Below are 25283 nucleotides of genomic sequence, written 5' to 3'. Positions count from 1 at the left end.
ATATATATATATATATATATATATATACGCTGTGCTGTGTAGTATTAGTGTGTGTGTATATAATGTATATACGCTGTGCTGTGTAGTATTAGTGTGTGTGTATATAATGTATATACGCTGTTCTGTGTAGTATTAGTGTGTGTGTGTATATATAATATATATATACGCTGTGCTGTGTAGTATTAGTGTGTGTATATATAATATATATATACGCTGTGCTGTGTAGTATTAGTGTGTGTGTGTGTGTGTGTATATAATATATATACGCTGTGCTGTGTAGTATTAGTGTGTGTATATATAATATATATACGCTGTGCTGTGTAGTATATTAGTGTGTGTATATATAATATATATATATATATACGCTGTGCTGTGTAGTATTAGTGTGTGTGTATATAATGTATATACGCTGTGCTGTGTAGTATTAGTGTGTGTGTATATAATGTATATACGCTGTTCTGTGTAGTATTAGTGTGTGTGTGTATATATAATATATATATACGCTGTGCTGTGTAGTATTAGTGTGTGTATATATAATATATATATACGCTGTGCTGTGTAGTATTAGTGTGTGTGTGTGTGTGTATATAATATATATACGCTGTGCTGTGTAGTATTAGTGTGTGTATATATAATATATATACGCTGTTCTGTGTAGTATTAGTGTGTGTGTGTATATAATATATATACACTGTGCTGTGTAGTATATTAGTGTGTGTATATATAATATATATACGCTGTTCTGTGTAGTATTAGTGTGTGTGTATATAATATATATATACGCTGTGCTGTGTAGTATTAGTGTGTGTGTGTATATATAATATATATATATACGCTGTGCTGTGTAGTATTAGTGTGTGTGTATATAATATATATATATATATATATATATACGCTGTGCTGTGTAGTATTAGTGTGTGTGTATATAATATATATATATACGCTGTGCTGTGTAGTATTAGTGTGTGTGTATATATAATATATATACGCTGTGCTGTGTAGTATTAGTGTGTGTATATATATATAATATATATACGCTGTGCTGTGTAGTATTAGTGTGTGTGTATATATAATATATATACGCTGTTCTGTGTAGTATTAGTGTGTGTGTATATAATATATATATACGCTGTGCTGTATACCAGTGTTTGTTATTCCTGGATGGTTCCTGTCCTCTCGCTCTGTTCATGGACAATGGGCCGTGTTGTTGATGTGTTGTGGCCGCTGCCTCAGTCTCCCGGTATCCTGTGGGGCGGTCACACATGTTGCAGGGATTTTGTTCTTCTGGAACCTGGAATTATTTTTCTAACCTTGTCCCTGTTGTTGTCCCAATATGAGTGACCAATTCCCCTGATGTCCCTCTATGATGATGTTCTATCTGTTCCTGGGAAAGCTGGGTAACAACCAATATGGCCGCTGTCCTTGCTTCCTATGTGGGAGTATAGGAGGGCAGTGTGACACCCCAGCTCCCCCCGCCTCCTCTGTATTAGCAGTCACCCTGCTTTCCCAGGATCTGATAGACCACCTATATACAGTGATGTATACACAACCACCTTCTTCTTATCCAAATCCATCAATTTTTCTGCACAGATGATTCTCTGAAAAAGACACTGAAGCAGAAAAGTAAGCGTGGGCGGCGGTGGTCTCCTGTGTGATTTGCGCTCTACCACTTGCCTTTTTTGTTTTGCATGTCTCACATTGCTTCGCACAGCGCCTTAAAGGGGAACTCCAGCTGGAAAAAGGGGTTTTCAAATCAGCTGGTGTGAGGAAGTTATATAAATTTGTAATTTACTTCTATTAAAAAATCTCCGGTCTTCCAGTACTTATCAACTGCTGTATGTCCTGCAGGAAGTGGTGTATTCTCTCCAGTCTGACACAGTGCTCTATGCTGCCACCTCTGTCCATGTCAGGAACTGTCCACAGCAGAGGTTTTCTATGGGGATTTGCTGCTGCTCTGGACAGTTCCTGACATGGACAGAGGTGGCAGCAGAGAGCACTGTGTCAGACTGGAGAGAATACACCACTTCCTGCAGGACATACAGCAGCTGATAAGTACTGGATGACTGGAGACTTTTTAATAGATGTAAATTACAAATTTATAGAACTTTCTGAAACCGGATGATTTGAAAAAAAAATTCCAGCTGGAGTTCCCCTTTACAAAAATGGCTGACCACAGACCTCACACTGCTCACAGCTGATAGTTTGTTACATTGTGTCAGTCTATGTGACTAACATATAAGCCCATTGTTGGTTTTATTACAGATACCGAAGTGCAAAAGATGAAGAAGGCCGTGGAATCGCTGATGGCCGCCAATGAGGAGAAGGTAAGATCACGCCATAACCTTATGCTGCCCGCTCGTGGTGGGAGTTGTAATTTTGCAGCAGCCAGAGATCTACACTTTGTGGCCCGAGAGACGAAGAGCACACACTTTACAGCAGTGTCCCAAAGTGTAGATTTCTGACTGCTGCAAAGCTTCAGCTCCCTCCAGGATGTCAGGGCACGCTGGGAATAGTAGTTTTGCAACAACTGAAAAGTGACAGGCTGGTGAACACTGCTGTAAACTGCTGTAAAGTGTTTGAGGTCAAAGGGGAAGATTTATCAGAAATGGTGTAAAGTGAGGGGCTCAATTGCCGCTAGCAACCCATCAGATTCCACCTTCATTTTCCAAAGAGTCTGTGAGGAATGAAAGGTGGAATCTGATTGGTTGCTAGGGGCGACTGAGCCAGTTTCACTTTACACCATGTTTGATAAATCTCTCCCAGAGAGTCCACACTTTACAGCAGTGTCCCCAAACAGTTAACAGCAGTGTTTCTAGTCACGTTTCAACTACTATTCCCAGCATGCCCTGACATCCTGCAGGAAGTTGAAGTTTTGCAACAGTTTGGGAGACGGTGCTGTAAAGTGTTTGTCTTTCTCTCTTCATCTTGTGCAATGTATTGTTCCCTGTTGTCAGCCATACAGCCATATCCATGCAGCCTTTGGGGTTAGCGGCCCCTTTAAGGCCAGATACAGAGTCTGCAAGGATGAAATCTCTCTGTCTGCTCCGAGGATATAATAATAAGACGTCTGCTGAGCGGCTGGTTAATTCCCGACCAGACCGCGCTCTGTGATGATGGAGAATCGCTGATCAGTCAAAGCAGCAAATCTGCAGCCATGTGGAAAGTGATCAGCGTCTAGACTGCCTGTACCTGGCGCCCTTAAAGGGACAGTGCATAGAGTGGAAATATGAGCAAAGCACTTTTAGGGTGCGTTCACACCTACAGGATCTGCAGCAGATTTGATGCTGTGTTCAGTTATTTAAATGAAATCTGCTGCAGATCCTGTAGGTGTGAACGCACCATTAAGATGCCAACATGCTATGTCTGTACCCCCCCATAATGACCCCCATCCGTATACTGTGCTCACAGGACAGGAAGATAGAGGAGCTGAGGCAGTCGCTGAACAGGTACAAGAAGGTGCAGGATATGGTGGTCATGGCGCACGGTAAGAAAGGTACACACCTATTCTCTTGTCAGACTTAGCTTCGCTTTCTTGCTCTGGCGAATATTCATTATAATAAGTAACCATGATACACGATGTATACACAGTGATGTCACAGTACAGGGATAATACACACAGTGATGTCACAGTACAGGGATAATACACACAGTGATGTCACAGTACAGGGATAATACACACAGTGATGTCACAATACAGGATAATACACAGTGATGTCACAGTACAGGGGGGATAATACACACAGTGATGTCACAGTACAGGGATAATACACAGTGATGTCACAGTACAGGATAATACACAGTGATGTTACAGTACAGGGGGGATAATACACACAGTGATGTCACAGTACAGGGATAATACACAGTGATGTCACAGTACAGGGATAATACACAGTGATGTCACAGTACAGGGGGGATAATACACAGTGATGTCACAGTACAGGGGGGATAATACACAGTGATGTCACAGTACAGGGGGGATAATACACAGTGATGTCACAGTACAGGGGGGATAATACACAGTGATGTCACAGTACAGGGGGGATAATACACACAGTGATGTCACAGTACAGGGGGATAATACACACAGTGATGTCACAGTACAGGGGGGATAATACACACAGTGATGTCACAGTACAGGGGGGATAATACACACAGTGATGTCACAGTACAGGGATAATACACACAGTGATGTCACAGTACAGGGATAATACACACAGTGATGTCACAGTACAGGGATACTACACAGTGATGTCACAGTACAGGGATACTACACAGTGATGTCACAGTACAGGGATACTACACAGTGATGTCACAGTACAGGGATAATACACACAGTGATGTCACAGTACAGGGATAATACACACAGTGATGTCACAGTACAGGGATAATACACACAGTGATGTCACAGTACAGGGATACTACACAGTGATGTCACAGTACAGGGATACTACACAGTGATGTCACAGTACAGGGATACTACACAGTGATGTCACAGTACAGGGATAATACACACAGTGATGTCACAGTACAGGGATACTACACAGTGATGTCACAGTACAGGGATAATACACACATTGATGTCACAGTACAGGGATAATACACACAGTGATGTCACAGTACAGGGATAATACACACAGTGATGTCACAGTACAGGGGGATAATACACACAGTGATGTCACAGTACAGGAGGATAATACACACAGTGATGTCACAGTACAGGGGGATAATACACACAGTGATGTCACAGTACAGGGATACTACACAGTGATGTCACAGTACAGGGGGATAATACACACAGTGATGTCACAGTACATGTCTAACAATCATTCCATGGCAGCTTAACCCCCTCCCCTCCCCCCCCCCCCCCCCCCAAAAAAAAAAAAAGATGGGATTTCTGTCACTGGAGGAATAACATGTAGAGACCAGAAGGAAAACATGAGGGAAAGTGTGAGCGGTGCTGGAGGAGGAGGGTGCTGGAGGTGGAGGAGGAGAGTGCTGGGTGCTGGAGGAGGAGGAGAGTGCTGGGTGCTGGAGGAGGAGGAGAGTGCTGGGTGCTGGAGGAGGAGGAGAGTGCTGGGTGCTGGAGGAGGAGGAGAGTGCTGGGTGCTGGAGGAGGAGGAGAGTGCTGGGTGCTGGAGGAGGAGGAGAGTGCTGGGTGCTGGAGGAGGAGGAGAGTGCTGGGTGCTGGAGGAGGAGGAGAGTGCTGGGTGCTGGAGGAGGAGGAGAGTGCTGGGTGCTGGAGGAGGAGGAGAGTGCTGGGTGCTGGAGGAGGAGGAGAGTGCTGGGTGCTGGAGGAGGAGGAGAGTGCTGGGTGCTGGAGGAGGAGGAGAGTGCTGGGTGCTGTAGGAGGAGGAGAGTGCTGGGTGCTGGAGGAGGAGGAGGAGAGTGCTGGGTGCTGGAGGAGGAGGAGGAGAGTGCTGGGTGCTGGAGGAGGAGGAGGAGAGTGCTGGGTGCTGGAGGAGGAGGAGGAGAGTGCTGGGTGCTGGAGGAGGAGAGTGCTGGGTGCTGGAGGAGGAGGAGGAGAGTGCTGGGTGCTGGAGGAGGAGGAGGAGAGTGCTGGGTGCTGGAGGAGGAGGAGAGTGCTGGGTGCTGGAGGTGGAGGAAGAGGGTGCTGGAGGTGGAGGAGGAGAGTGCTGGAGGTAGAGGATGAGTGTACTGGGTGCTGGAGGAGGAGAGTGCTGGGTGCTGGAGGAGGAGAGTGCTGGGTGCTGGAGGAGGAGAGTGCTGGGTGCTGGAGGAGGAGAGTGCTGGGTGCTGGAGGAGGTGGAGGAGAGTGCTGGGTGCTGGAGGTGGAGGAGGAGAGTGCTGGGTGCTGGAGGAGGAGAGTGCTGGGTGCTGGAGGAGGTGGAGGAGGAGAGTGCTGGGTGCTGGAGGAGGTGGAGGAGGAGAGTGCTGGAGGAGGAGGGTGCTGAGTGGTGGAGGAGGAGAGTGCTGGGTGCTGGAGGAGGTGGAGGAGGAGAGTGCTGGGTGCCGGAGGAGGTGGAGGAGGAGAGTGCTGGGTGGTGGAGGAGGTGGAGGAGGAGAGTGCTGGGTGGTGGAGGTGGAGGAGGAGAGTGCTGGGTGGTGGAGGTGGAGGAGGAGAGTGCTGGGTGCTGGAGGAGGTGGAGGAGGAGAGTGCTGAGTGCTGGAGGTGGAGGAGGAGGAGAGTGCTGGGTGTTGGAGGTGGAGGAGGAGAGTTCTGGAGGTGGAGGAGGAGGAGGGTGCTGGGTTCTGGGGGAGGAGGAGGAGAGTGCTGGGTGCTGGAGGTGGAGGAGGAGAGTGCTGGGTGCTGGAGGTGGAGGAGGAGGGTGCTGGAGGTGGAGGAGGAGAGTGCTGGAGGTGGAGGAGGAGAGTGCTGAGTGCTGGAGGTGGAGGAGGAGAGTGCTGGGTGCTGGAGGTGGAGGAGGAGAGTTCTGGAGGTGGAGGAGGGTGCTGGGTTCTGGGGGAGGAGGAGGAGGAGGAGAGTGCTGGGTGCTGGAGGTGGAGGAGGAGGGTGCTGGGTGCTGGAGGAGGTGGAGGAGGAGAGTGCTGGGTGCTGGAGGTGGAGGAGGAGAGTGCTGGAGGAGGAGGGTGCTGAGTGCTGGAGGTGGAGGAGGAGAGTGCAGGGTGGAGGAGGAGAGTGCTGGAGGAGGAGGGTGCTGAGTGCTGGAGGTGGAGGAGGAGAGTGCAGGGTGGAGGAGGAGAGTGCTGGAGGAGGAGGGTGCTGAGTGCTGGAGGTGGAGGAGGAGAGTGCAGGGTGGAGGAGGAGAGTGCTGGAGGAGGAGGGTGCTGAGTGCTGGGTGCTGGAGGAGGAGAGTGCAGGGTGGAGGAGGAGAGTGCTGGAGGAGGAGGGTGCTGAGTGCTGGGTGCTGGAGGAGGAGAGTGCTGGGTGCTGGAGGAGGAGAGTGCTGGGTGCTGGAGGAGGAGGAGAGTGCTGGGTGCTGGAGGAGGTGGAGGAGGAGAGTGCTGGGTGCTGGAGGAGGAGGAGAGTGCTGGGTGCTGGAGGAGGTGGAGGAGGAGAGTGCTGGAGGAAGAGGGTGCTGGGTGCTGGAGGAGGAGAGTGCTGGAGGGAAGTAATAGGCGGGGGTGCGGGGATGGCACGCGGTTGGGTTCTTGCAGCTGCCGCAGAAATCGGGGAATCTGCCACAATTTTATATTTGATTCTAATCTCTTATGATTTTTCTGGCAGGTAAAGATGTGGAAAGTGACGACTCTGTGATCTCCGGCTCCAACTCCCTGGTGTTTGACTCCATTGCATTAAGTGATATGGATAAATCCCCCTCCCCGCCACCTCTCTCGCTCTCCCCCAGCCCTGAGGAGGTCACTGACAAGGTAATATGCTCCACAGCAGCACTGAGTATTTCAGGAGAGGAGTATTCTCATTTTACAAGGAATGAGTGTTTAGTTATTTCCCATATTCTTTCTTTCCTTTTTGTCTGTTTTTAGCCGACAGTGGAATTGCACACGAGTATTCTGCAGGTCACCATCCCCTCGTTCTCCCCGACCGCAACGCCACAGAAACCCACAGAAGTGTCAAAGATGTCAGCGAGAGAAGAGCCCGCATCCCCGGACACAACGTAAGTGTCTTATATAATCTCTTCCGTATGGGTTATGCTTTACATGGCGCTATTGATCCCCTGTACAGAAGACACACTGATACACTGTAACGGTTCCTGCAGCCGTATCACAGCCAGGCATTGTCACACAGTGCACCCTCACACTGTGACACCACTAGACCAAGGTTCCCCAATCTGACGCTCTCCAACTGTTACCGAACAACAACTCCCAGCATTGGTGCAATCTCTAGAGAGCCGCAGGTTGGAGGACACCGCTCTTCACCGCCATCCACTAGATACAGTTACTTTTGTGTTTACTGCAATGGAAACAAATTCTGAGGAAAGTCACCTGACACCTATATAAAAGAAGGAATAATGACAATGTGCTTATTCTGCAGGGAAGAGACGACGATCAGCTTATCTACAGAGGCCAAACCTGCAGACACTACACCGTAAGTGGAAAAACATGTGTCTCATATAATACTGCCCCCTATATACAGGGATATAACTACTATAATACTGCCCCCTATATACAGGGATATAACTACTATAATACTGCTCCCTAAATACAAGAATATAACTACTATAATACTGCTCCTATATACAGGAATATAACTACTATAATACTGCTCCTATATACAGGAATATAACTACTATAATACTGCTCCTATATACAGGAATATAACTACTATAATACTGCTCCTATATACATGGATATAACTACTATAATACTGCTCCTATATACAGGAATATAACTACTATAATACTGCCCCCTATATACAGGAATATAACTACTATAATACTGCTCCTATATACAGGGATATAACTACTATAATACTGCTCCTATATACAGGAATATACTATAATACTGCTCCCTATATACAGGGATATAACTACTATAATACTGCTCCCTAAATACAAGAATATAACTACTATAATACTGCTCCTATATACAGGGATATAACTACTATAATACTGCTCCCTAAATACAAGAATATAACTACTATAATACTGCTCCTATATACAGGAATATACTACTATAATACTGCCCCCTATATACAGGAATATAGCTACTATAATACTGCCCCCTATATACAGGAATATAGCTACTATAATACTGCCCCCTATATACAGGAATATAACTACTATAATACTGCCCCTATATACAGGGATATAACTACTATAATACTGCTCCTATATACAAGAATATAACTACTATAATACTGCTCCTATATACAGGAATATAACTACTATAATACTGCCCCCTATATACAGGGATATAACTACTATATTCTTGTATATAGGGAGCAGTATTATAACTACTATAATGTGTATAGGGTAGACAAAGACAGCACTCACCCGGTATCAATCAGCTCACTTTATTCCATAGACGGCGGATAGCAGGGAGGGAGAGGTAAGGACGCGCACTGGGACGGGCGTTTCGGGGACACGCCCCCTTTGTCGACCAGGTCCCTACGCTAACTCCACACAGTGTCGGTCAGCGACCGCCAACCGCGCAAAGCGTGCACGTGCAGGGAAGGGAGGCCATGGAACGGCCCTGCAACCCCATTGTTACAGGACCAGACCCAAAAAGCCCCACCAAATCCCAGCCAGCACCACCGGCGGGGAAGGCTGCCCCCAAACGACACAAGTATGGATATGGTATTACACTGACCCACATGACCAAAATTAGCAGGAGATGCCTGTGCTCACATGTCTGGACCCTATGTCTTCCCCATTCTGTGAGAGCAGCAATGGTAAGTGTAATACCATGTCCATACTTGTGTCGTTTGGGGGCAGCCTTCCCCGCCGGTGGTGCCGGCTGGGTTTTGGTGCGGCTTTTTGGGTCTGGTCCTGTGACATTGGGGTTGCAGGGCCGTTCCATGGCCTCCCTTCCCTGCATGTGCACGCTTTGCGGGGTTGGCGATCGCTGACCGACACGGTGTGGAGTTAGCGTAGGGACCCGTGTGGACCAGAGGACCTGCGCGGTGGTACACGGGGCAATATGGCTTGATCAATTCATATACAGACACTCTGGTGTTGATTTTTAATATAGGCCTAGCGGCATTAGTATCAGCCATAGATGGGATGTGCAGCCGTTCCATTCTCTCCAGTTCGTGTATAACTACTATAATACTGCTCCTATATACAGGAATATAACTACTATAATACTGCTCCCTATATACAGGGATATAACTACTATAATACTGCTCCTATATACAGGAATATAACTACTATAATACTGCTCCTATATACAGTAATATAACTACTATAATACTGCTCCTATATACAGGAATATACTACTATAATACTGCTCCTATATACAGGGATATAACTACTATAATACTGCCCCTATATACAGGAATATAACTACTATAATACTGCTCCTATATACAGGAATATAACTACTATAATACTGCTACTATATACAGGAATATAACTACTATAATACTGCTCCTATATACAGGAATATACTACTATAATACTGCTCCTATATACAGGGATATAACTACTATAATACTGCCCCTATATACAGGAATATACTACTATAATACTGCTCCTATATACAGGGATATAACTACTATAATACTGCCCCTATATACAGCAATATAACTAATATAATTGGAGCTGGAGAGTGCAGTCGGCACTGCCAGTAACGCTAGCAATTAAAGGACGTATAATAGAGCGGACCAGCCTGAGGTGCTTGTACTTGTGGTGCTCCCAGACAAAGACAAACAGAGGTATGCTATGCAATGGCGAGAGGAAATAGAGACTGGGGCACTCACCGATGCTTCCAAGCTGCTAACTTTAATACCGATGTTTACAAGTCCATGGTGGAGGGAGGACAGATGGAGTAGCGGGTGCCTATACCCCGGAACGACGTTTCACGCCCACTCGGCGCTTCTTCCTGCCGGGAAGGTCGGTATTAAAGTTAGCAGCTTGGAAGCATCGGTGAGTGCCCCAGTCTCTATTTCCTCTCGCCATTGCATAGCATAACTAATATAATACTGCTCCTACACTCACCGGCCACTTTATTAGGTACACCATGCTAGTAACGGGTTGGACCCCCTTTTGCCTTCAGAACTGCCCCAATTCTTGGTGGCATAGATACAACAAGGTGCTGGAAGCTTCCTCAGAGATTTTGGTCCATAGTGACATGATGACATCACACAGTTGCCGCAGATTTATCGGCTGCACATCCATGATGCGAATCTCCCGTTCCACCACATCCCAAAGATGCTCTATTGGATTGAGATCTGGTGACTGTGGAGGCCATTGGAGTACAGTGACCTCATTGTCATGTTCAAGAAACCAGAGATGATTCTAGCTTTATGACATGGCGCATTATCCTGCTGAAAGTCGCCATCAGATGTTGGGTTTATTGTGGTCATAAAGGGATGGACATGGTCAGCAACAATACTCAGGTAGGCTGTGGCGTTGCAACCATGCTCAATTGGTACCAAGGGGCCCAAAGAGTGCCAAGAAAATATTCCCCACACCATGACACCACCACCACCAGCCTGAACCGTTGATACAAGGCAGGATGGATCCATGCTTTCATGTTGTTGTCGCCAAATTCTGACCCTACCATCCGAATGTCGCAGCAGAAATCGAGACTCATCAGACCAGGCAACGTTTTTCCAATCTTCTACTGTCCAATTTCGATGAGTTTGTGCAAATTGTAGCCTCAGTTTCCTGTTCTTAGCTGAGCGGAGTGGCCCCCGGTGTGGTCTTCTGCTGCTGTAGCCCATACTGTGTACTGTGCGTTCAGAGATGCTCTTCTGCCTACCTTGGCTGTAACGGTTGGCTATTTGAGTCACTGTTGCCTTTCTATCAGCTGGAACCAGTCTGCCCATTCTCCTCTGACCTCTGGCAACAACAAGGCATTTCCGCTCACAGAACGGCCGCTCACTGGGTGTTTTTTCTTTTTCGGACCATCCTCTGTAAACCCTAGAGATGGTTGTGCGTGAAAATCCCAGTAGATCAGCAGTTTCTGAAATACTCAGACCAGCCCTTCTGGCACCAACAACCATGCCACGTTCAAAGGCCTCAAATCACCTTTCTTCCCCATACTGATGCTCGGTTTGAACTGCAGGAGATTGTCTTGACCATGTCTACATGCCTAAATGCACTGAGTTGCCGCCATGTGATTGGCTGATTAGAAATGAAGTGGTAACGTGCAGTTGGACAGGTGTACCTAATAAAGTGGCCGGTGAGTGTATGTACAGGGATATAACTACTATAATACTGCTCCTATATACAGGAATATAACTACTATAATACTACCTCCTATATACAGGAATATAACTACTATAATACTGCTCCTATATACAGGGATATAACTACTATAATACTGCTCCTATATACAGGAATATAACTACTATAATACTGCTCCCTATATACAGGAATATAACTACTATAATACTGCTCCTATATACAGGAATATAACTACTATAATACTGCTCCTATATACAGGAATATAACTACTATAATACTGCCCCCTATATACAGGGATATAACTACTATAATACTGCCCCCTATATACAGGGATATAACTACTATAATACTGCTCCCTATATACAGGAATATAACTACTATAATACTGCTCCTATATACAGGAATATAACTACTATAATACTGCTCCTATATACAGGGATATAACTACTATAATACTGCTCCCTATATACAGGGATATAACTACTATAATACTGCTCCTATATACAGGAATATAACTACTATAATACTGCCCACTATATACAAGAATATAACTACTATAATACTGCTCCTATATACAGGAATATAACTACTATAATACTGCTCCTATATACAGGGATATAACTACTATAATACTGCTCCTATATACAGGAATATAACTACTATAATACTGCTCCTATATACAGGAATATACTACTATAATACTGCTCCTATATACAAGAATATAACTACTATACTACTGCTCCTATATACAGGGATGTAACTACTATAATACTGATCCTATATACAGGAATATAACTACTATAATACTGCTCCTATATACAAGAATATAACTACTATAATACTGCTCCTATATACAGGAATATAACTACTATAATACTGCTCCTACATACGGGAATATAACTACTATAATACTGCCTCCTATATACAGGAATATAGCTACTATAATACTGCTCCTATATACAGGGATATAACTACTATAATACTGCTCCTATATACAGGAATATAACTACTATAATACTGCTCCTATATACAAGAATATAACTACTATAATACTGCCCCTATATACAGGGATATAACTACTATAATACTGCTCCTATATACAGGGATATAACTACTATAATACTGCTCCTATATACAGGAATATAACTACTATAATACTGCTCCTACATACGGGAATATACTACTATAATACTGCTCCTACATACAGGCGGCACATGACCCCGGTGACTTCCTGTGTGTCTATACTTGGAGTTGGGGGGCTGCTCTTCCTCCGCTGTGGGGGGGGGGGCAGGATATTCCCAGATGTTCCTCCGATCTCCGGGCTGCTGCGGATGAGATGTCAGACAGATATGGGGACGGATCCGGTATAGATTTGGCTGTAAGATAACCGCTCTCTGACGTAAAGCAAATGTTTAACCCTTTGGGATCTTGCTAAATACAGATTCTGTGTATTACTATTTATTCTACAGTCCTGAGGCTTCTGTCAGTGCTGGAGCGGCTGATACCAGGGAGCAGTAGCTGCAGGATACAGTAGAGGCCTGGTAGTTCTGCACCTTGCACACCATAACGCTGCGCTCTCTTTGGTTTAGGTCTCCTGTGAAGAAGTCGAGCAGCTTAGACAACCTGAAGAAGACTCCGGAGAAGGTGAGTGCACCCCCACCCCCTTCTGAGTGTGCCCCCCTCCGCGTGACACTGCGCCCGTCCGTTACATCCACCCCCCACCCGCCCCGCTGTGTGTGTGTGCCACCCTCTGCCGCATGGCCTTGGCCTCTGTGTGAGTGTGCTACCGGAACCCCCTCCGTCGTGTCAGTGCTGATGTGTCCCTGCAATAATTACAGCTTCCCAGGATCCTGAGATATATATACACCAGGCGGGAGCGAGCGCTGTTATTATATAACAGAGAGTCCGCTGCTCCCCGTATACTGACTCCCTTCTGTGCTCTGCCCTCTTGCCCTGGCTATCTCCCTCCTTATTCCCACATACCCCCACTTACACCCCAACCCCCTCTTGAATTTTCGCCCTGCCTGTCTAGGCTCCCGCAGCGGAGCGCCCTGCCTGTCTAGGCTCCCGCAGCGGAGCGCCCTGCCTGTCTAGGCTCCCGCAGCGGAGCGCCCTGCCTGTCTAGGCTCCCGCAGCGGAGCGCCCTGCCTGTCTAGGCTCCCGCAGCGGAGCGCCCTGCCTGTCTAGGCTCCCGCAGCGGAGCGCCCTGCCTGTCTAGGCTCCCGCAGCGGAGCGCCCTGCCTGTCTAGGCTCCCGCAGCGGAGCGCCCTGCCTGTCTAGGCTCCCGCAGCGGAGCGCCCTGCCTGTCTAGGCTCCCGCAGCGGAGCGCCCTGCCTGTCTAGGCTCCCGCAGCGGAGCGCCCTGCCTGTCTAGGCTCCCGCAGCGGAGCGCCCTGCCTGTCTAGGCTCCCGCAGCGGAGCGCCCTGCCTGTCTAGGCTCCCGCAGCGGAGCGCCCTGCCTGTCTAGGCTCCCGCAGCGGAGCGCCCTGCCTGTCTAGGCTCCCGCAGCGGAGCGCCCTGCCTGTCTAGGCTCCCGCAGCGGAGCGCCCTGCCTGTCTAGGCTCCCGCAGCGGAGCGCCCTGCCTGTCTAGGCTCCCGCAGCGGAGCGCCCTGCCTGTCTAGGCTCCCGCAGCGGAGCGCCCTGCCTGTCTAGGCTCCCGCAGCGGAGCGCCCTGCCTGTCTAGGCTCCCGCAGCGGAGCGCCCTGCCTGTCTAGGCTCCCGCAGCGGAGCGCCCTGCCTGTCTAGGCTCCCGCAGCGGAGCGCCCTGCCTGTCTAGGCTCCCGCAGCGGAGCGCCCTGCCTGTCCAGGCTCCCGCAGCGGAGCGCCCTGCCTGTCCAGGCTCCCGCAGCGGAGCGCCCTGCCTGTCCAGGCTCCCGCAGCGGAGCGCCCTGCCTGTCCAGGCTCCCGCAGCGGAGCGCCCTGCCTGTCCAGGCTCCCGCAGCGGAGCGCCCTGCCTGTCCAGGCTCCCGCAGCGGAGCGCCCTGCCTGTCCAGGCTCCCGCAGCGGAGCGCCCTGCCTGTCCAGGCTCCCGCAGCGGAGCGCCCTGCCTGTCCAGGCTCCCGCAGCGGAGCGCCCTGCCTGTCCAGGCTCCCGCAGCGGAGCGCCCTGCCTGTCCAGGCTCCCGCAGCGGAGCGCCCTGCCTGTCCAGGCTCCCGCAGCGGAGCGCCCTGCCTGTCCAGGCTCCCGCAGCGGAGCGCCCTGCCTGTCCAGGCTCCCGCAGCGGAGCGCCCTGCCTGTCCAGGCTCCCGCAGCGGAGCGCCCTGCCTGTCCAGGCTCCCGCAGCGGAGCGCCCTGCCTGTCCAGGCTCCCGCAGCGGAGCGCCCTGCCTGTCCAGGCTCCCGCAGCGGAGCGCCCTGCCTGTCCAGGCTCCCGCAGCGGAGCGCCCTGCCTGTCCAGGCTCCCGCAGCGGAGCGCCCTGCCTGTCCAGGCTCCCGCAGCGGAGCGCCCTGCCTGTCCAGGCTCCCGCAGCGGAGCGCCCTGCCTGTCCAGGCTCCCGCAGCGGAGCGCCCTGCCTGTCCAGGCTCCCGCAGCGGAGCGCCCTGCCTGTCCAGGCTCCCGCAGCGGAGCGCCCTGCCTGTCCAGGCTCCCGCAGCGGAGCGCCCTGCCTGTCCAGGCTCCCGCAGCGGAGCGCCCTGCCTGTCCAGGCTCCCGCAGCGGAGCGCCCTGCCTGTCCAGGCTCCCGCAGCGGAGCGCCCTGCCTGTCCAGGCTCCCGCAGCGGAGCGCCCTGCCTGTCCAGGCTCCCGCAGCGGAGCGCCCTGCCTGTCCAGGCTCCCGCAGCGGAGCGCCCTGCCTGTCCAGGCTCCCGCAGCGGAGCGCCCTGCCTGTCCAGGCTCCCGCAGCGGAGCGCCCTGCCTGTCCAGGCTCCCGCAGCGGAGCGCCCTGCCTGTCCAGGCTCCCGCAGCGGAGCGCCCTGCCTGTCCAGGCTCCCGCAGCGGAGCGCCCTGCCTGTCCAGGCTCCCGCAGCGGAGCGCCCTGCCTGTCCAGGCTCCCGCAGCGGAGCGCCCTGCCTGTCCAGGCTCCCGCAGCGGAGCGCCCTGCCTGTCCAGGCTCCCGCAGCGGAGCGCCCTGCCTGTCCAGGCTCCCGCAGCGGAGCGCCCTGCCTGTCCAGGCTCCCGCAGCGGAGCGCCCTGCCTGTCCAGGCTCCCGCAGCGGAGCGCCCTGCCTGTCCAGGCTCCCGCAGCGGAGCGCCCTGCCTGTCCAGGCTCCCGCAGCGGAGCGCCCTGCCTGTCCAGGCTCCCGCAGCGGAGCGCCCTGCCTGTCCAGGCTCCCGCAGCGGAGCGCCCTGCCTGTCCAGGCTCCCGCAGCGGAGCGCCCTGCCTGTCCAGGCTCCCGCAGCGGAGCGCCCTGCCTGTCCAGGCTCCCGCAGCGGAGCGCCCTGCCTGTCCAGGCTCCCGCAGCGGAGCGCCCTGCCTGTCCAGGCTCCCGCAGCGGAGCGCCCTGCCTGTCTAGGCTGCGGGAAAGCAGACAGACAGGACGCACCGCCGCGGGAGACTGGGCGGTCAGGACGCACTGCTGACTTCAGATTTTATTTGTTGTAATCTAGAAGCCGTCGTCTCCCGACTCTGGGAAGTTTGAGACTTTGCCGCCCAGACCCCCGGCACACGCCGGAAACGGGGAGGAGGAGCCGTTCGGAACCCGCAAAGTCAGATCATCCTTCGGCCGAGGCTTCTTCAAGCTAAAGAATCCCAACAAGAAGACGGCGAGTACCCCGAATCTAGGTATGAGGCCCCCATAATGCTGATGGGCACAATACCCGGCCTTATATGCTCCCCTCCACCGGGGGCGGGGCTTACCCAAAGGAGGCGGGGCTAATCTGTAGATCCAATTCTCCTACCTTCTACTGCAGACTGTAGTTATGTCACCCCTGGTGCAGCGCCCCCTGCCTGCAGATCAGTATACACTGTGTATCAGTCTGGAGGGATAGCAGCGCCCCCTGCCTGCAGATCAGTATACACTGTGTATCAGTCTGGAGGGATAGCAGCGCCCCCTGCCTGCAGATCAGTATACACTGTGTATCAGTCTGGGGGGGGGGGGATAGCAGCGCCCCCTGCCTGCAGATCAGTATACACTGTGTATCAGTCTGGAGGGATAGCAGCGCCCCCTGCCTGCAGATCAGTATACACTGTGTATCAGTCTGGGGGGATAGCAGCGCCCCCTGCCTGCAGATCAGTATACACTGTGTATCAGTCTGGGGGGATAGCAGCGCCCCCTGCCTGCAGATCAGTATACACTGTGTATCAGTCTGGGGGGATAGCAGCGCCCCCTGCCTGCAGATCAGTATACACTGTGTATCAGTCTGGGGGGATAGCAGCGCCCCCTGCCTGCAGATCAGTATACACTGTGTATCCGTCTGGAGGGATAGCAGCGCCCCCTGCCTGCAGATCAGTATACACTGTGTATCAGTCTGGGGGGATAGCAGCGCCCCCTGCCTGCAGATCAGTATACACTGTGTATCAGTCTGGAGGGATAGCAGCGCCCCCTGCCTGCAGATCAGTATACACTGTGTATCCGTCTGGAGGGATAGCAGCGCCCCCTGCCTGCAGATCAGTATACACTGTGTATCAGTCTGGAGGGATAGCAGCGCCCCCTGCCTGCAGATCAGTATACACTGTGTATCAGTCTGGGGGGATAGCAGCGCCCCCTGCCTGCAGATCAGTATACACTGTGTATCAGTCTGGGGGGATAGCAGCGCCCCCTGCCTGCAGATCAGTATACACTGTGTATCAGTCTGGGGGGATAGCAGCGCCCCCTGCCTGCAGATCAGTATACACTGTTTCATGCCTTGTCTTCTTCTCCTTGTTTCGGGGGTCTCTGTGTTTTCGGTGTCTCTCGCTCCCCCTGCTCTTCTCTTCCAGTATATTTAATGTCTTTCTGCACCTTCTCTATTCCGGGGCTACGTTTTGGTTTTCTGCATTTATTTGGAACCTGAAGATCGCAGTCGAAGTGCGAGCGCCCCCACTTTAGGTATAGTAAAACTGCATGTCCAACCCCGATCCTCCTCCCCCCGCCACCACCGGAGCGCTCCCATCATCCTCTAACCATCATCACCACCTGCCGCCTAGCTAAACAACATAGGAAGAGCCGTCCATCCAGTGTGATGAATCCCCCCTTACTAATGTGTGTTCTCTAGCCTCCAGCTAATGTAGTCAGATCCTACCTGTAGCTGCTCAGCTAATCTGGCGCCACCTTGTGTTCACAGGCAGAAACTGCAACATTTAAATCCTAAAAATTTTTCTTTAAATATATATAATTCTATTATTATGAATGTAACTAAAGGATTTTAATGCTCAGAATTTTATTTATAAAATATATATATATATATATATATATATATATATATATATATATATATATATATATATAGTGTGTAAACATTTTTCTAAATGTATATATAAATATTTTTGTATATATACATTGTTTGTAATTATATAATTCTTGCATAATTTTTTACACCTAATATAAATAACTTCTATATACATTTAAAAAAAATTGTGTGTGTGTGTATAATATATATTTGTGTGGTTTTTTTTTTGTTTGTTTCTTAACACCCAGTATATACATAAGAGGGATGCTAAGCCAGATATATACAGATGTAGTTATATATAATCTCTATATAAAGTAACTTTCTGTAGATTCTTTTCCTATATACCACATATCACATCCATCTGTCGGACCTTTTCCTAAGAGCTTCCATTGTGACGCATTGTGGTTGAGATTCCCCCCCCCCCCCCTGCTTCTGGCCGCTACATCTCCCACAATGCATTGCAGCAGAGTGTGCTTAGTGATGATACCTCACCAGCAGATGTCTTGTTCAGTAGGTAAGAACTAGAAGCTGAATATTGGGAAAGTAATGTGTTCTGGCCCTCCCCAAAGTAGCGGATAGGGGGTTAGCATTGGGCCCGACCCTTTCAGGTGTGCTGAGTGAGTAAAGGGCCACATGTGACCTGTTGTTTCCAGCCTCTGACTGGCTCTTTGACTCATACAGATTATCTTGGACGCTCAGTATTAGTCAGATGCAGCAAAGTCACTATTTATACCACTGGTTAAAGTCGTCAGAGGGCGCACCGTGATTGCTCCATCATGGATGACTTCCTGTTAGAGTCCCGGTCTGTGGGCTGGCTGTAATTCTGTATATCATTGTGTGAGTGTAACTAATGAAATCTCACAGCAGAGACAGAAAAGGGCTCAGCCGACCACCTGGACCTGGCCATGTCCTCCCCCCGCTCACCGGACGCCGGCAGCACCCACAGCTCGCCCTCCTCTCCGGACTCTAAGAAGAAGCCACGCGGGATTAAGAAATTATTTGGGAGGTGAGAGGTCGGCCTTATCCCTCGGCTGAGGTGCTGCCCCCACCAACCCATCTACCAGCCACTACGGGGTCACAATGTGACTTTGCTCTTTTTCACTTTCAGACTGAAGAGGAGTCAGTCCACGACCCTAAACCAGGAGGACGACCTTCCTGAAGAAGAGTTTAAGAGGGGCGGCACCAGGTCCACTGCCGGGCCCAGGCTGGGGTGGTCCCGAGATCTGGGGCAGGCACACAGGTTTGTATCACTGAGCAAAGTTATAGGATAACGGGTACGGGATGTGTATAGGGGGTCATAGGATGTATGGGGTGTATAGGGGTTTGGGGATGTATATTGTGTATGGGGTGTATAGGGGTTACAGGATGTGTATAGGGGTCATGGGATGTATATAACGTATAGGGGGTACAGGATGTATATAGAGGTTATAGGGTGTATAGGAGGTACGGGTTGTATAGGGGGTGCGGGATGTATATAGGGTGTATAGGGGTTAAAGGGTTATAGGAGGTACGGGATGTATAGGGTGTATAGGGGGTAGGGGATGTATATATGGTATATAGGGTGTATGGGATGTATATGGGGTGTATAGGGGTTATAGGGTATATAGGAGGTACGGGATGTATATAGGGTGTATAGGGGTTATAGGGTGTATAGGAGGTACGGGTTGTATAGGGGGTGCGGGATGTATATAGGGTGTATAGGGGTTATAGGGTGTATAGGGGTTATAGGGTGTATAGGAGGTACGGGATGTATAGGGGGTAGGGGATGTATATATGGTATATAGGGTGTATGGGATGTATATGGGGTGTATAGGGGTTATAGGGTATATAGGAGGTACGGGATGTATATAGGGTGTATAGGGGTTATAGGGTGTATAGGGGGTGTATAGGGGGTAGGGGATGTATATATGGTATATAGGGTGTATGGGATGTCTATGGGGTGTATAGGGGTTATAGGGTATATAGGAGGTACGGGATGTATAGGGGGTACGGGATGTATATAGGGTGTATAGGGGTTATAGGGTGTATAGGAGGTATGGGATGTATAGGGGGTACGGGATATATATGGGGTGTATAGGGGGTACGCCATGTATATAAGGTGTATAGGGTGTATGGGATTTATATGGGGTGTATAGGGGTTTGGGGGTGTATGCAGGATATAAGCTGAATCCCCCATCTCTTCCTCGCAGCGACCTGGACACACCGTTTGCTAAGTGGACGAAGGAGCAGGTGTGTACGTGGCTGAGGGACCAGGGTCTGGGCAACTACGTGAACGGCTGTAAGCAGTGGATCGTGTCCGGGCAGACATTGCTGCACGCCTCACAGCAGGACCTGGAGAAGGTGAGCCAGGAGACGTTATACCACCATTACCCGGGTCTTATTCAGTGTATTCAATGGGAATGACCACTGTGCAGTGTACAGGGAGGGGCTATACATTTCTCATCTGCTGTGTTCCTGTATAGGAGCTGGGTATCAAACACCCGCTACACCGCAAGAAGCTCCAGCTGGCGCTCCAGTCGCTGGGCTCGGAGGACGAGAGCAATTACGGGAAGCTGGATTACAAGTGGGTCACAAGTAAGTCTGGTGTTACGTGTCTTTAGTAATGTTAAAGCAGCACAGAGTATTTTAGGAGACAACACAGACAGAGAGTCCCCCCACAGCAGCACAGAGTATTTTAGGAGGTTTAGTGACCCATTCGGACATGTGATGTGAGATCCTGTGATCTGGGGCTGGAAACAAGTCTGAGGTCACAGATAGTAAAAGTTGTATTGTTTCCGAGCAGCACAGAGCGTTTCAGCATATGGGTTCTTATGGTGGTTTCTTCTGTAGGATGGTTGGATGACATCGGCCTTCCTCAGTACAAGACTCAGTTTGACGAAGCAAAGCTCGACGGTCGGATGCTCCATTATATGACCGTGGTAAGTCACATGACTGCGACTTTGTTGGCTTCTGTCCAGCACCCATCTATGTCCTCCTTGGGTGTCACCCTCCAGGTGTTAATCCCAGCACAATAAGTTCCTGTTTACTCTGGCGGGTCTCCAGGTATAGCGATGGTGTGGTTGGCACCACGGCCGCACACAGTTACTCAGAGCAGGAGAGGTTTTCTATGGGGATTTGCTGCTGCTCTGGACAGTTCCTGACATGGACAGAGGTGGCAGCAGAGAGCACTGTGTCATACACCACTTTCTGCAGGACATACAGCAGCTGATAAGTACTGGAAGACTGGAGATTTTTTAAAAGAAGTAATTTAAAAATCTCTGGCACCAGTTGATTTGAAGAAAAAAAAAATTTAGTGAACAACCCCTTTAAATTCTCTCTGTAATAATGTTTTCCTAGTATGTACAGTATCCCATTAAACGTTAGTATTTTTTTTGACTTTTCAGGATGATTTGCTCTCGCTGAAAGTGGTCAGCGTCCTGCACCATCTCAGCATAAAACGCGCCATTCAGGTTCTGCGAATCAACAGCTTTGAGCCAAACTGCCTGCGCAGGCGCCCATCCGAGGAGGTAACCCCCCCGTCCACAGTCTATGATATATAATAGGGGATGAAGACTTTTTCACAGTCATTGTGTTTTGTAATATTTTACTCCTTTTTATTTTTCATGAAGAGCAACGTTTCCCCCTCAGAAGTAGCGCAGTGGACGAATCACCGGGTGATGGAGTGGCTGCGATCCGTGGACCTGGCAGAATATGCCCCTAACCTGCGGGGGAGCGGCGTACACGGGGGACTTATGGTGGGCTCAGGGGCATCGCCTCATCATTCTCAATCTAGAGGCTTTGGCTTTTACTACAGTCGCATCCAAAGCTGCAATCACTTCTGCTGCTTCCCTGTTAGCTCTCAGGCTGCTGTGCCCCCATATCCCTATACTGTCTATTACCTCTCAGGACCTTACATCCCCATACTGTCTATTACCTCTCAGGACCTTACATCCCCATACTGTCTATTACCTCTCAGGACCTTACATCCCTATACTGTCTATTACCTCTCAGGACCTTACATCCCTATACTGTCTATTACTGCTTCCCTGTTACCTCTCAGGACCTTACATCCCTATACTGTCTATTACTGCTTCCCTGTTACCTTCCGGGACCTTACATCCCTATACTGTCTATTACCTCTCAGGACCTTACATCCCTATACTGTCTATTACCTCTCAGGACCTTACATCCCTATACTGTCTATTACCTCTCAGGACCTTACATCCCTATACTGTCTATTACCTCTCAGGACCTTACATCCCTATACTGTCTATTACTGCTTCCCTGTTACCTCCCGGGACCTTACATCCCCATACTGTCTATTACTGCTTCCCTGTTACCTTCCGGGACCTTACATCCCCATACTGTCTATTACCTCTCAGGACCTTACATCCCCATACTGTCTATTACCTCTCAGGACCTTACATCCCCATACTGTCTATTACCTCTCAGGACCTTACATCCCCATACTGTCTATTACCTCTCAGGACCTTACATCCCCATACTGTCTATTACCTCTCAGGACCTTACATCCCCATACTGTCTATTACTGCTTCCCTGTTACCTCCCGGGACCTTACATCCCTATACTGTCTATTACTGCTTCCCTGTTACCTCTCAGGACCTTACATCCCCATACTGTCTATTACTGCTTCCCTGTTACCTCTCAGGACCTTACATCCCCATACTGTCTATTACTGCTTCCCTGTTACCTTCCGGGACCTTACATCCCTATACTGTCTATTACCTCTCAGGACCTTACATCCCCATACTGTCTATTACCTCTCAGGACCTTACATCCCTATACTGTCTATTACTGCTTCCCTGTTACCTCCCGGGACCTTACATCCCCATACTGTCTATTACCTCTCAGGACCTTACATCCCTATACTGTCTATTACTGCTTCCCTGTTGCCTTCCGGGACCTTACATCCCCATACTGTCTATTACCTCCCGGGACCTTACATCCCTATACTGTCTATTACTGCTTCCCTATTACCTCTCAGGACCTTACATCCCTATACTGTCTATTACTGCTTCCCTATTACCTCTCAGGACCTTACATCCCTATACTGTCTATTACTGCTTCCCTGTTACCTCTCAGGACCTTACATCCCTATACTGTCTATTACTGCTTCCCTATTACCTCTCAGGACCTTACATCCCTATACTGTCTATTACTGCTTCCCTGTTACCTCTCAGGACCTTACATCCCTATACTGTCTATTACTGCTTCCCTGTTACCTCTCAGGACTTTAGTGAGACTCCTCCACATCTTCACACCCCAGAGCTGTGAGTGTTCAGTACTTGATGCAGCTCTGGAAGTGTTTGGTGACCAATGCCCGAATCTAACTGCTTGTCCCCAGTATGACTGATGGAGGATGATGGGTGTAGTAGTTTTCTTATTCTTTGTCCCATTTTACCACAACCAGAAAATTCTCTTCAAAACATAATTTTTTCTCTCTCTCCCAGGTTCTTGAGCCTCGGTTTAACGTAGAGACTATGGCTCAGCTTCTGAACATCCCACCCAACAAGACCCTCCTGCGGCGGCACTTAGCCACGCATTTCAATCTGCTAGTGGGACAGCAGGCGCAGCAACAGAAGCAGGAGGCGCTGTCCTCCCCGGAGTATGTGCTGCTGACCGCCACTGCCAAAGTCAAGGTGAGGAATATGCAGCGTGACCGACGCTCTGTATGGATACTGTGTGTATAATGCATTGGGCAGGAGTACATACAGCATCCTAAAGCTAAGCATCCCTGCTCGGATTTACTGCCAGGTGCAATATTCTGCCACATTTCTGCTCATATGGAAATCCATGATATCACAGTCACCACCTCACTGGATAGTATCACAGATTAATACAAGGTTTTTTCTTTTCTATCAAGCCGAGAAAATTGCCATTCACCAATTTTGGAACACTACGTAAGAAGAAGCAAGAAGAAAGTGAAGAATATGTATGTCCTATGGAGCTCGGACAGTCGTCTGCAAACAGCATCATCAAACCCTTCAGAGCCGGCCTGGACCTCAGGATGTTAGACGACGAAGACCTAGATAGACTAGAACAGGTACATCGCTATACAAGATGTACAAGACTATAACTACTATAATACTGCTCCTATATACAGGAATATAACTACTATAATACTGCTCCTATATACAGGGATATAACTACTATAATACTGCTCCTATATACAGGAATATACTACTATAATACTGCCTCCTATATACAGGAATATAACTACTATAATACTGCTCCTATATACAGGAATATAACTACTATAATACTGCTCCTATATACAGGAATATACTACTATAATACTGCTCCTATATACAGGAATATAACTACTATAATACTGCTCCTATATACAGGGATATAACTACTATAATACTGCTCCTATATACAGGAATATAACTACTATAATACTGCTCCTATATACAGGAATATAACTACTATACTACTGCTCCTATATACAGGGATATAACTACTATAATACTGCCCCTATATACAAGAATATAACTACTATAATACTGCCCCTATATACTGGGATATAACTACTATAATACTGCTCCTATATACAGGAATATAACTACTATAATACTGCTCCTATATACAGGGATATAACTACTATAATACTGCTCCTATATACAGGGATATAACTACTATAATACTGCTCCTATATACAGGGATATAACTACTATAATACTGCTCCTATATACAGGGATATAACTACTATAATACTGCTCCTATATACAGGACTATAACTACTATAATACTGCTCCTATATACAGGACTATAACTACTATAATACTGCTCCTATATACAGGGATATACCTACTATAATACTGCCCCCTATATACAGGAATATAACTACTATAATACTGCTCCTATATACAGGAATATAACTACTATAATACTGCTCCTATATACAGGGATATAACTACTATAATACTGCTCCTAAATACAGGAATATAACTACTATAATACTGCTCCTATATACAAGAATATAACTACTATAATACTGCTCCTATATACAGGAATATAACTACTATAATACTGCTCCTATATACAAGAATATAACTACTATAACACTGCTCCTATATACAAGAATATACTACTATAATACTGCCCCTTATGTACTAGTATAATACTGTCTCTTCCTCTTATTAGATGGAGGACTCGGAGGGAACAGTGAGGCAGATTGGGGCTTTTTCTGAGGGCATCAATAACCTAACAGTAAGTATCTTCATTACACGTTGCCTCCAGAGCT

General features: G+C 49.0%; 1 protein-coding gene across 17 annotated transcripts in view; it reads left to right on the top strand.

The window, feature by feature from the left end:
* Window positions 1–25283, top strand: part of PPFIBP1 (PPFIA binding protein 1) — a 59329-nt gene that overhangs the window by 33615 nt on the left and 431 nt on the right. For 6 of the 17 annotated variants that reach the window (XM_069965712.1, XM_069965739.1, XM_069965729.1 and 3 more), the window contains 19 exons: window positions 1591–1623; window positions 2263–2324; window positions 3409–3493; window positions 7148–7290; window positions 7405–7535; window positions 7913–7966; window positions 13322–13376; window positions 16277–16451; window positions 17665–17697; window positions 18902–19043; window positions 19146–19277; window positions 20227–20377; window positions 20500–20611; window positions 20867–20955; window positions 21421–21543; window positions 21646–21771; window positions 23488–23676; window positions 23901–24080; window positions 25184–25249. In XM_069965712.1, coding sequence (XP_069821813.1) covers window positions 1591–1623; window positions 2263–2324; window positions 3409–3493; window positions 7148–7290; window positions 7405–7535; window positions 7913–7966; window positions 13322–13376; window positions 16277–16451; window positions 17665–17697; window positions 18902–19043; window positions 19146–19277; window positions 20227–20377; window positions 20500–20611; window positions 20867–20955; window positions 21421–21543; window positions 21646–21771; window positions 23488–23676; window positions 23901–24080; window positions 25184–25249 — 2081 coding nt within the window. The remainder of the gene's footprint in view (window positions 1–1590; window positions 1624–2262; window positions 2325–3408; window positions 3494–7147; window positions 7291–7404; window positions 7536–7912; window positions 7967–13321; window positions 13377–16276; window positions 16452–17664; window positions 17698–18901; window positions 19044–19145; window positions 19278–20226; window positions 20378–20499; window positions 20612–20866; window positions 20956–21420; window positions 21544–21645; window positions 21772–23487; window positions 23677–23900; window positions 24081–25183; window positions 25250–25283) is intronic. The other 11 variants (XM_069965777.1, XM_069965720.1, XM_069965760.1 and 8 more) reach the window with 9 other exon arrangements.

The sequence above is a fragment of the Dendropsophus ebraccatus genome, chromosome 1 (genome assembly GCF_027789765.1).
Source record: "Dendropsophus ebraccatus isolate aDenEbr1 chromosome 1, aDenEbr1.pat, whole genome shotgun sequence".
NCBI lineage: Eukaryota > Metazoa > Chordata > Amphibia > Anura > Hylidae > Dendropsophus > Dendropsophus ebraccatus.
The sequence above is the reverse complement of the archived record's forward strand: the minus strand, read 5'-3'. Positions and strand labels throughout refer to the sequence as shown.